The sequence below is a fragment of the Oculina patagonica genome, chromosome 4 (assembly GCF_052425735.1).
Source record: "Oculina patagonica isolate OP01 chromosome 4, crgOcupat, whole genome shotgun sequence".
NCBI classification, from domain to species: Eukaryota; Metazoa; Cnidaria; class Anthozoa; order Scleractinia; family Oculinidae; genus Oculina; species Oculina patagonica.
The window spans coordinates 3,469,947-3,483,245 of NC_135761.1; the positions used below are offsets into that span (position 1 = coordinate 3,469,947).

General features: G+C 40.5%; 1 protein-coding gene across 1 annotated transcript; it reads right to left on the reverse strand.

Annotated features, from left to right (window-relative positions):
• Window positions 1-1,138: 1,138 nt before the first annotated feature.
• Window positions 1,139-12,611, reverse strand: LOC144651258 (cystathionine gamma-synthase-like). Its single transcript, XM_078511194.1, has 9 exons — window positions 12,348-12,611; window positions 11,286-11,444; window positions 9,906-10,040; window positions 8,891-9,060; window positions 8,114-8,225; window positions 6,332-6,445; window positions 5,126-5,260; window positions 3,521-3,666; window positions 1,139-1,320 (listed from the first exon to the last, which is right to left on the reverse strand). Exons 1-9 carry the CDS (start codon window positions 12,507-12,509, stop codon window positions 1,257-1,259), a joined length of 1,197 nt encoding a protein of 398 aa, XP_078367320.1. The 5' UTR covers window positions 12,510-12,611; the 3' UTR covers window positions 1,139-1,256.
• Window positions 12,612-13,299: the final 688 nt, after the last annotated feature.

Here is a 13,299-nt window from a genome sequence, read left to right on the forward strand (position 1 = left end):
TATTCAACAGATGCGCGCGCTGCCCATATATGGTCAAAATGTTAACGATATCTGTCATCCGTACATAACAGATATCCTGCGATATTCGTAGGTTGCGAAGATTCGTCCGAAATCTTGTAAACCGCCGCATAATTACAGTTTTTCTAAGTGCAAAATGTGTTTCGTTGACAATTTGTTGAATAATAAAACAATTATCCTGCTCAATCTTGCGGAATATCGTTTGATTTTAGCCAACTCGGCCTACGGCCTCGTCGGCTAAGTATCAGGCGATATTCCGCGCGATTTCGAAGGATAATTGTTAATTAGCTGAGGTAGCTTGCAGTTAGCCTTCATAGTGGGGTTACGAATTAATTCATAGCCAAAAATTTTAGGAACTTGTCTTCTAGCACCAGTGGGGGTGATTTATGCTAGGTAATCGAACGACCAGGGTTTTTGAGTCTTCTTTAGGTCAGACTTCTAGTCACATGAGCCGTGACTATCTGGCAAAAAAAAGCAGTACCCGAGGTGTGGGGAGGCTTAAGACGGTAACCTAACAGCCCTGTCAAGCGCCCGGGGGGCACTCCCCTATATGGTCTACACGGGGACGTACCGCTGGATAGGGTATGTTTTTTGACTCCTCCGGCCCTGAACAGGGTATATGATTTCAAGCTCCTCTGTCCTAAACAGGGCCTGAACCTGTCCTAGACAGGGTATGGCTGCAAGACTGTCGTCAAGTATGTACATTGTTTTCACTTTCGCTTTAATGAAAAGCATATTTTTAATTGCTGGCATAGGTGTTCGCATTTCAAAGCATCAAACACTAAATCTCGTACAGGACGCAACACAATAAAGCGTAAATGATTGTCGATGTTGTCCGTTGTCCTAAATAGGGTCTTAAAATAGGGGGGTGTTGTCCTACACAGGGTAGGTATTTTAAGATTTTATTGTCCTAAGCAGGGTCAGGGTTTCAACCCCTTAGCGACACTTCTACACCTAAACATAGGTCAAGTACCCCCCCCCCCCCCCACCGGGTGTGGGAGAGTCAAGCGCTGCCACCATGTAATGTAAAGCAGCTCCGAGCATTGCAAACATATTTTTTCACTTTGGGTGAGCATTTGGGTCGTAACCCCATTTCTGTAAGCAAGAAATCAAATACGCATTTTCAGTTATTGACATATTTTAATCTTTCCAACGTTTATTTTTTTACATCCTATTTGACCTTTGTCGTCTGTGTGACCCAGTGGATTTCATCGACTTTACTTTCTACGAATTCACCATTATACTTTTTCAAACGCTTGTTCGAGATCTTTTTTTAGGTCTTCCACATTCTCTAACCCGACACTGTAGAAAACAAACGTGAACAAAAGTAAGATGAAAAGTTCAACTTTCCTTTTACCAAAATTAAAGACACCAAGATGAGAACACATTCCAAATTAACCTTTCCAAATAAAGACTTCATAAAAACGCCGATATATTAGCCTTGTAGGTAATTTGCAAACTAACCGAGAGGCTTTTGGAAGCCGTTTTGGACATGCGGGTTTCCTTTTATAAATTTGAAGATCATTCTTTGTTTCTGTCTTTCTAATAGCTTGGTTTGCGTGATAACACAAAAAAACGCTGCGAATAGGCTTTTGTGCATTATGCTTTTGTTTCCCCACTAAAATGCTCCACCTCAATGCTCAATTTTTCCCACTAAAATGCTCGGTCTCCCACAAAAAAGTCACTAAAATGCTCGGATAATGCTCTGATTATACAAAAGGTTTTTTTAAATTAATTTCAAAGTTTTTAACATGGTGTTAATTGTTACAAAAACGGACAAGTGTTTCAAGTAACAACAGCGTATACAAGTTCATAAATACGGCCAAAAATCATAATCCTCGAAATCATCTACGAGGCTTAGTACAGAAAGTAGTTGACTATCTCTAGAAAGTTATTTAATGTTGAATTTTGAGTTGTAGTCTTCATTTTCTCTAAAAATATAATAATTTCTTTTTTATTTTCTGGGAAAAAAGTCAATTTTTCGGGAAAATGCCACACAAATGCTCGAATAATGCTCAATGCTTTTGCCTCACTAAAATGCTCGAAAAAATGTTAGCATAATGTACAAAAGCCTAGCTGTGAACCAGGCTACACAAATCACGCTGCCTATCGTTACAGCTAGCGTTCTCCGTAACGCAATCACATACAATGTCAGCTGGCAAACGACTGCTCAGTGACGCTCAGGTACCTTCAGCGCACAGCAATCGCCAATCCCCCCCCCCCCACCGGAGGTGGGGGGGGGATGACTGCGACTGCGTATAAGGCGCGGAAATGCTGGTTGTCTTCTTTAGGAGAAAAAGCGGATTTTGAGTCATTTAAGGTGTTCTGGGTGAAACGCCAACCTTTTACCCAACATGGTGTCGTTAGAGGTTGCTTGCGAAGAAATAGAGAGGTTAAGCATGGCGTTTACGGCAAACGGCAAACGGCAAAAATGAAACTTTTACCATCTCTCTTCAGTTGTGTGTAGAGTAGAGTGAAATTATTTGTATTTGCAATGAATAGTAGGAGACGTTGTTACATTTTTGTGTGCTTTTTTTACGGATTAGAAGAAAAGAAATCAAAATCAGAAGTTATTTTTGCCGTTTGCCGTCTGCCATTAACGTCATGCTTAACCTAAAATGAAAAATTTAAAATGAAAAAAAAAAAATGAAAAAAAAAATGAAAAAATGAAAAAAAATGACAAAAATGAAAAATTTAAAATGAAAAACGCCCTCATTTTGTGTTGGTTTCTTAGATCGATCAGGTATGAATTTGAACAATTTCTTCACAGGCAAATTCGATGACAATGTCTATATTGTCATAAATAGCTTTTATATGTCTTTTTTTTTTTAGAACTTTTTGTCGAAAAAAAAAACCAGATAGATAGCCATGCACGTAACACTGAAAGCGGGTGTAAAATGATTTCATTAAATGACTGAATTATCATAGTAACGCGGAACCACAGGCGACCCAAACGCTGTATTAGTTATTCATACTCTTAAAATAAAAATGTTCTTACTTACCTGCGTTCCTGTGTCTTTTTTCAACGGTTTGGGGAAGATATAAATTTAAACGAAGGCGGTTTACGTTGCGAGTTTTAAACGGTAATCGGTCTGTCGCAATGTCAATACGACGCGCCTCAATTATGTCTCAAGTTTTACTTTAACTGTTATTATTAACTATCAATAGAGAGAAGGAGACTCACTCTCTCTTCTCTTCTCTTCTCGTGACCATTAAATTGAAACACGAAACTCCCCGTGAGGAGAGTTAATAGTTAATGGTTTTAGTAACTTAAGTTAATAACAATTAAAACTTGAGGCGCGTCGTATTGACGTTGCGACAGATCGATTACCGTTAAAAAACTCGCAATGTAAACCGCCTTCGCTCTGATTCAAATCGCCCGCAAACCGGTTATATAAAAAAAAAAACAGGAACGCAGGTAAATAAGAACATTTTCATTTTAAGATTATAAATAACTAATACAGCGTTTGGGTTCCCTGTGGCGGAACTGACCACTACACACCTGAACCGTATAAGCGACTCCTTCAAACCTCCTTCCAGTCTCTCAGCTGCCGATATATATTTGTCACAGTGGGACATGCCTGATGCCACCTCTATCAAGCTCTGGACTCCGCCTAGAGACACAGCCAGCTGAATCAATTTTACGTTCTGCAACGCAAAAAAGTCAAAGCTCATTTAACGCCGTTTCCCCTGGTCACTAACTCACAAAAAGCTAAAACTTAAGGTTAAACTGTTCTGCCATAAATAGCAATTCGCTAATCACTTTCAAATTTTAATAGAGCGGTTTTCACTTGAGTGTCGAAAGTAATTCGCGTTTGCATTGGTTTTGCATTACTACGCTTTGTGATTGGTTTAAAACCCTCGCGCCACTTTCTCAGCCAATCAGAAGTAAAACCAAAACCAATCGTGTCTCGCACGCGAACGTTTTCCCGCGCTTCGCACTAGCTGCATGTATGTGCTTCGAGCTTTGATTGGCTCACTGGATTGTCGGTTTACTTTGGTTTTGGTTTTGCGATACTCAGTTAAAAAACGCTGTACTACGCTTTGTGATTGGTTTAAAATCATAGCGCCACTTTCTTAGCCAATCAGAAGTAAAACCAAAACCAATCATGACTCGCTCGCGCACGTTTTCCCGCGCTTCGTGCCGGCTACATGTATTTGCTTCGAGTTTTGATTGGTTTACTGGATTGTCTGTGTTTTTTGTGATTGGCAAGAGTGATTACTTTGGATTTGGTTTTACGACACTCAAATTGAAAATTGCTCTATTGGAAACCCATATAGCCTCCACCGCAGGCAATCGTCGGTAGCTATAGAGAAGAGAGAGACTTGGAGGAAATGGGGTAGGGGCAGGAACTTTGGTAGACAAGGCGAAAGGAAGGACTCATTGCTGCTAACCTCAGATAATGTTTCATTGCCTGCCTACACAGAACAACATTGTACAGTTAAAAAAAGGCTGGTAGTTATGTAGCACTTTTGCTCAGCATCTAACAAAGATAATGTTTCTTAGAAAAATGCTCGTCGTTTTCAATTTTTCAAGCACATCTTCGTCATTAGACGTGCGTGGACACAAACGTAAGGTTAAATAGTATTTACAATGTATTTGCCGTCAGGGGTTTTACTTGAAACGTCTGTAGTTTCATTTACGAAGGGCGATTATTTTCTCAAAATGCTTTGCTAGACACAGAACAGTTCCTTTGGAGACTAATCACATTTGTCTCGTGGACTCAGGACGATGGCGTAATGAAAGAGGAATCGTCATCATTACTTTGAATCCACTCATGAAGTGAATACAAATGGGGAACATGGTGGCCTAATGGTTAGCGCGCTGGACTCCGGATTAAGCGGTTCGGGTTCGAGCCCTGGCTGGGGTCACTGTGTTGTGTTCTGGGCAATACACTTTACTCTCATAGTGCCTCTCTCCACCCAATGATATGTGAGTGGGCACCGGCGAACTAATGCTGGGGGTAACCCTGCGATGGACTAGCATTACTTCCAGGGAGAGTAGAAATACTCCTAGTCGCTTAATGCGGCAGAAACTGGGATAAGCTCCGGGTTGATGGGCACTAGGCTCGACATCAATAACATGTGGTTCCCAGGCTTTTCTCACCTCAACAAGTCGCGACGCTTCTTGCTTCCCTCCTCTGACTTCAAACGACAGCATTCCACTGAAGCCTGTCATTTGTTTCTTAGCGATGTCGTAATGTGGGTGCGAAGGCAATCCGGGATAATAAACCTGTTCAATCTGCACAAGAATGAAACAGAACAATGGTATTCAAGATAAAATGCAACTAGCTTGTTTTCTTGCGGGCGAAAAACAACGAACTGGAAGAGAAACGTTTAGATTGGACACAACCACCAGCATCCCACTACAAATCTCGCACAAAAACTTGGCCAAGATCTTTTTGAACGAGATCTGTACGAGATCTTGGCAAGATTTAGACGAGATTTGGGCGAGGTTCGTATGAGATCTTGGCGAGATTTAGACAAGATGCACCTAGTACCTCAAGATGAAGATATTAAGTTAAATTGTTGTTGAAGTAAAGAAGGGAGCCATAATAATTTTTGGCTGTTTTTCCAGTCCACAAGGACAAAACTTGAAAAAATGAGCCTTTCTTTTGCAAGTTTAGATCTAACGGCATCACAATAATGTCACTTGTTTATCGCTTCAGTAAACTTGCATGGTGATTTTAAACAAAACTTGACTAGACCACTATTCGTAGCTTCCATATGTCTTTAGGCTCCTGAGTTTTTGAAGTGAAACTGGTGACAGTGTCCCTTTAAGACGAGACCTAGGCGAGTTTTTTACGAGATCTCGGCGAGATTTAAACGAGATTTGGTTGAGATTCGTACAAGATCTTGGCGTGATTTAGACGAGATCTAGACGAGATTTTAACGAGTTCTTGGGCAGATTTAGGCGAGATCTAGGCGAGATGTTAACGAATTTTGGGCGAGATTCGTACGAAATCTTGGCAACAAGATCCAATCATGGCGAGATGTAGACTAGATCCATCATCTTGGCGCAATTTGACGGGATGTTGTTAAGATTTAGGTTACGTTTACACGGGACCGGTCCCGTGTAAACATAGCCTTAGACGAGATTTTGGGAACTAGAAGTTTGGACGACATCTGGGCGAGATTTGGACTAGATCTAGGTGAGATCTTGGCGCGATTTAGATGTTGGGAAAAGTTGGTTCAAATGTAAATAATCTCGGCAAGGAGGAGTGGATCTCGAAAAAGTCTCGAAATTACCTTTAGTTATATCAGTTTACTCACTGAAACCAAGGATTTATAATCAGGCGTTTGACTAACAAACCTTTGGATGGGCTTCCAAGAACTTCGCAACTTCCATGGCGTTTTGGTTGTGTCTTTCCATACGAACATGAAGGGTTTTCAGTCCACGATGCAGAAGAAATGCGTCAAACGGTGACTACAAGAAATGGAAATTACAAAGTACACGTGAGGTAGCACATACGAGGACAAATCTAAGATTTCTAAAATGCAAACACTGTTAAGAGTTGAGTCAATCTAAGATCCCTTATTATAGGAAATAAACGCTTCATGAAATTAACGCGTAATTCAAAAATTCGCGTTAATTTAAGTCGCGTTAATATTTGTTACGTTAATTTCCGCGCCGTTGGGGATGAGTGGAGTGTTAATTTTCAAGACCTAAATTTCCATTATTTTGGCCCCAATTCCTCGATACAGTCCGGACGTTCTTGAATCCTAGGAAAAAGCATTATTTCTTCAGGGTGTTTCCGACCTGTTGAGAAACAGTGGAATTCTTTGGAGGTACGGGCAAAAACCCATAGACTTCCTTAGGGGTAAGATAAGAAATACAGGAATTCTTTAAGGGGAATGGTTGAAAAGCTATGGAAATCGTTAGGGGTAAAACTCGGAAATCCCGCGGAATTCTTAGGGGCAAACGCTTTTTTAATGGAATTCTTCAGGGCATAACTCATTTTCAAAGAATTTCATTGGGGTTTACGGCATTTTCAGTGGATTTTAGACGTTTTAAATAGATTTCTTTAGGGGTAAGAATGAAATACCTGAAAATACCTTTCTTCAACAGGGGGGGGGGGGGGTTCGGATATTAAATGCAATAGAAGCAGTCAAATTTCGTTCGCGTAACCCCTGTGTTTGGGGAAAGTACTGCGAAGTCGGAACATTGTTTCCGTTAAAGATTACACGCCTAGTGTTGAAATAAACTTGTTCCTGTTGTCTCAAAAAAAAATTACTTTGTGTTCGCCGCGTTAATTTCCTTCATTTTGAAATACTGTATTACCCCCTCTTTCGCGTTAATTTCCTTTATTGAGAAATAATTTTTTTTTCAATACGCGTTAATTTAAGTCGCGTTAATTTCAAATACCTTAATTAACTCAAGCATTAATTTCCTATAATAAGGTATCATTGCACACACAACCTATCCACCGGTGTCTTGTGCCTAGGCGTGGCTCTACGCGGGATATTTAAATGACGCAAGGAGCCTTTCCTTGATCCTTTGAGCTTCTGTGCAGCCTTCCCAGGATCCTCCTGGTGTATCTCATGCCCAAAACTCCGATGAGGACCTGAGTACAAGGGAACCCGAAAAATTCCATAATGATGATGTAGTTCTACAGACATCCGTGTAATTGAACTGATTGGCGTTTTTCTTCCAGAAGCTTTTTTTTTTAGAAAAAAGAAAACAAAGATTATTTGATCGCAGGTCATTACACGCGCAAGGTTTACAATCAAGCATTCTTGTCCCAGAGCTGTTGTCCCTCTTAGTTGGCAGAGCCTGGGGCACAAGGAACAAGTGTCTCTGGGACATGTGATATGATTGACTAGAACTTCAACAAAGGAAATTTTAATATAGGGAATCAAATCAACCGTTTTAAAATCCCTTTGTTGTTGTAAGGAATTTTACTAGGGTTGATTTGATTGGTTAGATTTCAATTCTCCTTGTTACAAAACTAGCCCATGAAATTATGTGTCTCCAGAGCCACTTGTTCCTCGTGTTCCGGGCTTAGCCAGCTGAGAGGGACAACAGCTCTGGGGACAAGAATGACAATCAAGCAGAAGGAGCTTTAAAAACACTCATATGACCCCGTATGCTCACCAAACATCCGCCGAAAAACTTTTGCAGTTCATAGCACTTATACAACAGTTGCTGTGATGAGAGAGTGAGAGAACCAGCTGTGATGTCACTATGGCCACCTAGATATTTAGTGCTGAGAAGAAATAAAACAGATAGTACTAAAAGTAAATTATTTTGTTTTATTGCGGTTTTCAGTGAAATGCGAACTCTGGAATTCAAAATCCAACTAACGATTTTTTCGCTGCCGTCAATCATTATTATGGAGACTGCCAACAAACCATGAAAAACAGAAACAAACAAAATGGATCGAAATCTACCAATCACAACTGACAGACTTGACCTTTTGACCCGAATGAGGTCCGCTAAGATGATTGATGGTAGCAAAAAGCGTAAACCATTGGTTGAGAATTAAATTTCAGAGTTCGCATTTCACTGAAAACTGCAATAATGTGTAGTCCCATAAATTATCCATACCTCCCGAACGGAAGGGATTTTTCAGAAGACCTCCCCCCTCCCACCCCTGTGGAAATTTCAATTAAGCTTCATATATTTCTTTAAGTTTTTGGCCTTTGAGACCCCTTCCACTCCCAGGAATTTCCAATCCCTTCTGTGGGGGGAGTATCTTCATTTTCTGGAACCACAAAATGTAACTACCTGGGGGCGAACAACAATTAAGAAAGAATATTATGCAAGAATTTTGGATATCAATTTTGAAAACTTGCATGTGCTTACACTTGGAATAACATAATAATAGCTTCGAGAGTAGCTCCCTTTTCTATCATAAGTCTATTACCTTACCAGCTATGAATAACAACATCAATGCCATGTTTAATGGGCTTTTGATTGAATGGTGAGGCAAAGGTGCTATCAACCATGGTGACAATTCCAAGACTTTGGCCAAGTTTTCCAAACTCCTCCAAGTCTGTGAGAATCATGGTTGGATTGCATGGGGTTTCACAATACAAAACCTGAAGAAGGAAGCAACAATTTTTATCTGAATGCCTATGTTGAAACAATGGAGTAACATGGTACAATTTATGGAAAAGCTAGGCTGTGCACCAGACAGCAAGTTTTGATTGGGAGGCAGATGGGAGGGATCCTGGAAGTAAAGTAAACAGCAAAAGTCTATGGGAGATGGGAGGAGAGATGGCAGGAAATGGGATTTCCAAGGTGGTGGGAACAGGAGACAATGTAACATTTTTTTCAATATTATTTTGCATAACATTTTCCACTAGTCATATTAAGGAAAGCACATACAGGTGGAACATATTTGGCCTGTACACAAGCAATGAAAGCAAGATGTTTAGAGCAGGCTGCCCCTCCCCACACGCCACTGTCAATCAATGTGTGGTTCCATATACCTTCCCCCCACAGAAGGGATTGGAAATTCCTGGGGGTGGGAAGGGTCTCAAGGGCCAAAAATTTTAAGGAAATGTATGAAGCTTAATTGGAATTTCCAGGGGTGGGGGGGGGGGGGGTCCTCAGGAAAAATCCCTTCTGAGGGGAAGTTATGGATAACTTATGGAACTACGCAATTGCCAAAGCCACAGAAACAAAATAAAACTAAACTGGGAGGTGTCGGTAGCTGATTGTTGTTATCATGGCTCTCTCTAGCTATACATGTACATTATACAGTCAACTCTCGCCTTGCGGACACCCCGCTATTGCAGACACTCGCTATTACAGACAAAATCCAGATCCCCGGCGAATAAGGTTTGACTTGAAATGACTCCCGCTATAACGGACTCTCGCTATTACGGACACTAAACGACGCCCCGAGCGTGTCCGCTTTAACGAGAGTTGACTGTAATACCTTAGTGTTTGATTTTACTGCTTCACGATACTTGGAAATATCAGAGCCATCTACAAATGTACATTCCACTCCAAAACGTGTGAGAATATTTTTTAACAGGCTTAAAGTACCGCTGTAAACCATCTTTGGTGCTACCTGAAAAGGAACAAAACAAAAAAATCACTAATATCAGTTCTTCAATAAAAGCAACAAGTCTCCTCTACTCTAATGGCTAAAAAGAAGCTTTGCCGTGTTTCCAATGAACAATTAAACTACGAGCTTCAGTTTTCTGAATGATCAAATAGTCATCAAGGTGCATTCAAGTTGAATATCGAGCTCACAGAAACCCTGAGGGATTGCAGTCCATTAAACTTACAAGTCAGAAGCAATCCTGTTCTTTCAGTGAATAGAAAACAATAGAAATACCAAACAGATTTGCAGATTTCCAATAGAACATGGCTGAGTTTCTACAATAACTTAAGAGACACACATATGGCCACCTCTCTCTACTGGTCAGGATTTTAAACCCCAACCATGTACTTTTTAAATCTTTACTGGAATTGGAACCTCCCTTAACATTAACAGTCAGTTAATATTTTTTGGTGTCCCAGGGCGTGGTCATTATTGTTTGTAGGAGGTGACCAGTCCCAATGGTTAGTGCCCTAGACTCCAGTTCAAGTTGTCCAGGTTTGAGCCCTAGCTGCCCTGGGGCTTATGTGTTGTGTTCCTGCAGGGCAAGACTCTTTTCTCTCACAGTGCTTATATTTCTCCCTAATAAAATGGGCATCAGCAAACTTAATGCTGGAGGTAAACCTGCAATGGCCACTAGCATCCCTTCCAAGGTGTATCGAGTCAATAAACCAACCAAGAGATTGATAACAAACAGTATGTACTGATGACTTGAAGAACTAAGATTATACACATCAAGATGCATACAAAGATAGTACATTTGTGTGTAAGTGATCATGCCACTTGTAATATGACAGGAAGTGGCCGTACAATACATAACTGGAAATGATCATGACAGGGTGGAGTGAAAAATACCCTTTATTGGTTCATGCTTCTGCCAGAAACCTGAGTTAAGTGAGTTAAGTGTTAACCTGATTGGCCCACAAGGCTTGAATGTAGACTTTAACTGTGTTCACAATGGGGAAGTTCAAAATATGTTTCTACTGGGTTCTTTTTTTTAAAGAGGGAGGGGGGGGGGGGTCTGAACTTCCCACTTCCTGTACCTCTTACTCCCACTTCCCGTGTCTTTTTCTCCCACTTCTGGCCCCCTTCCATTTCATTTCTTTTGTAAAATATAACTCTCCTTTCCTCCTCCACTTTCTTGTAAAACTTTGGGAAGTTTGACAACAGTCACCATTTATAACAGACACATGCACCTGAAATAATACTAACCACATGATCTCCAGATTTGAGAACAGCAAACAAAGCTGTTGAAATAGCAGCCATGCCCGATGAAAACAACAATGTCCCATGTCCACCTTCTAAACTGTTGAGTGCTTGACTTGCAGCATCAGTGGTCGGGTTAATCCAGCGTGAATATAACCAACCAGCCTGTAGAATAAATTTAGTATCAAAACTTTGGCTTCTTTAGTCTCATTTATTGGATGGTGTGAGGTCATCACACCATCGACCAGTTTCCTGGCAAATGATACCCTTTTCTAGACCAAAACTCTCTGATTTCTGTACCCTATCTCAGACTAAACTGACCCTATCCCAGACTAAACCATACCTTTCACAGCGGCACATACCTATATAGCTCATATATGGGAGTGCCCACCCCCACCCCCCCCCCCCGGGTTTTAAAATCATCCTGTTGACAGAAAAGTGATCTGTTTTGATCCCAGATTTCGACTCTGATTTGCAATCCTATCGCAGTAAAAATGTCAGCTCCCTGACATTTTTAACTCTTTAGTTATTCCAAGAAGCTGGAACCCTTGAATTAATTGATTTAATTTATTATTATTATCATTATCATTATCATTGTCATTATTATTATTTATTAATATTTGAAAAAGCACACAAATGACAAATATACTAATACACTAACAACATACTTCCTGATTTATTTTTATCATTTGTACACTTTAAAAAGTTGTTGTGGGTTCAATAACGTGTGTTGTTGTTGTTATTCTGATCCTGGGGATTTGATCCCTGATCCCAGAAAAGTTTTTTATGGATTAGCATAATCTTTAAATATTTTTCTTGTTTACTTATTTATTACTATTATAATTTCATTTTCATTTGTATTTTTATCTTAGTACCTTAGCTAGCTAATTAGGTGATCTGATTTAATATGGGGTCTTGACTCTTTTGCATTTCATCCTTTGGCTTTTTTTTTCTTAGCCATAAATTGTAATAAATAACAATTCCTTCTACTTTTAGGAAACCCTTTTGGATTCCGTTGTAAAGGCTGAAAATGTAGAAAACGATTCTCGTCAACGTTTGAGTCCTCACCTTTCCCGATGCAAGTTCTTCTGCATGAGCTACCGATGAAAGCTTGAACGTGGAGGAAGAAAAGATTGGAACGTTTATTGGACGAGGTTCCTCCACAGGTTTCCACTCACTCGCGACCGCTAAAGACTCAAAGCTATTAAGAAACGACTCTTCGTCTGCCATGCTGTCCTTCTTCGAGAAGTGGTCTAGAAAATATATAAAGCCTGCAGAGAAGAAGCCTTGCTCGTTTTTTTTTTTGAATGGCAGATTGCGTGACAGATTTGTAGTTGTCACGCCCGCCGGTTACTGCTTCATGTACGTATAATGAAGCGTAAAGTTAAAAGTTCAGCTTGCGCTATATAGGCTACCAGCCGATGATCGAGAAATGAGCCGGGAAATGAGCTCGTGGTCGACCCTACTATACCAGCGTTCTTGCGTTCGCGTTGCAAATTTCCCCGTTCATTAATTTTTCGCCATGAAGGAAAAGATAGACCGCGAATACAGCCGGTCCTCGTCACTCCCAAACTTTTCTATTCGCTGGTTTGAAAAATATTCTTCTCTTGCCAAACTTTCCTACCCCAAAAAATCCCGGAATCGAAACTGTCAAACAAAAAAAAAAATCCTTCTATCATTCCGTCAATTGAAATCCCGAGAACCCCCTCCCCCGGGTCCATAGACTCTTACGCGCCTCTCTTTGCATTATCATGGATACTATCCGTCAGACAGTAATAATGAAGTTACCGTAATGATTCGATTTTAATAGCGCCCTCCTTCCAATAAGCGCCCCCCTTTGAATGTGTTTTTGTCAATAAGCGCCCCTATTCCAATAAGCGCCCCCATTCTTATAGGTGCCTCCATTGTTATAAGCCCCATATTCTAAAAAGCACCCCTTTTGTGGAAAACTGCACCTACTGAAGTCATCAACGTCGAATATATAAACTCATGAACATTCACCGTACCGTACATGTATGTA

Bases quoted from the DNA above. Each gene is read 5' to 3' on its own strand.
- LOC144651258 (XM_078511194.1), bottom strand. From the start codon at position 12,509: ATGGCAGACGAAGAGTCGTTTCTTAATAGCTTTGAGTCTTTAGCGGTC. The intron at 10,041-11,285 runs GTTAGTATTATT...GTTCCTTTTCAG, and splicing joins TCAAATCTGGAGATCATGTG to GTAGCACCAAAGATGGTTTA. The intron at 3,667-5,125 runs GTGAGAAAAGCC...TTTGCGTTGCAG, and splicing joins AAGCGTCGCGACTTGTTGAG to AACGTAAAATTGATTCAGCT.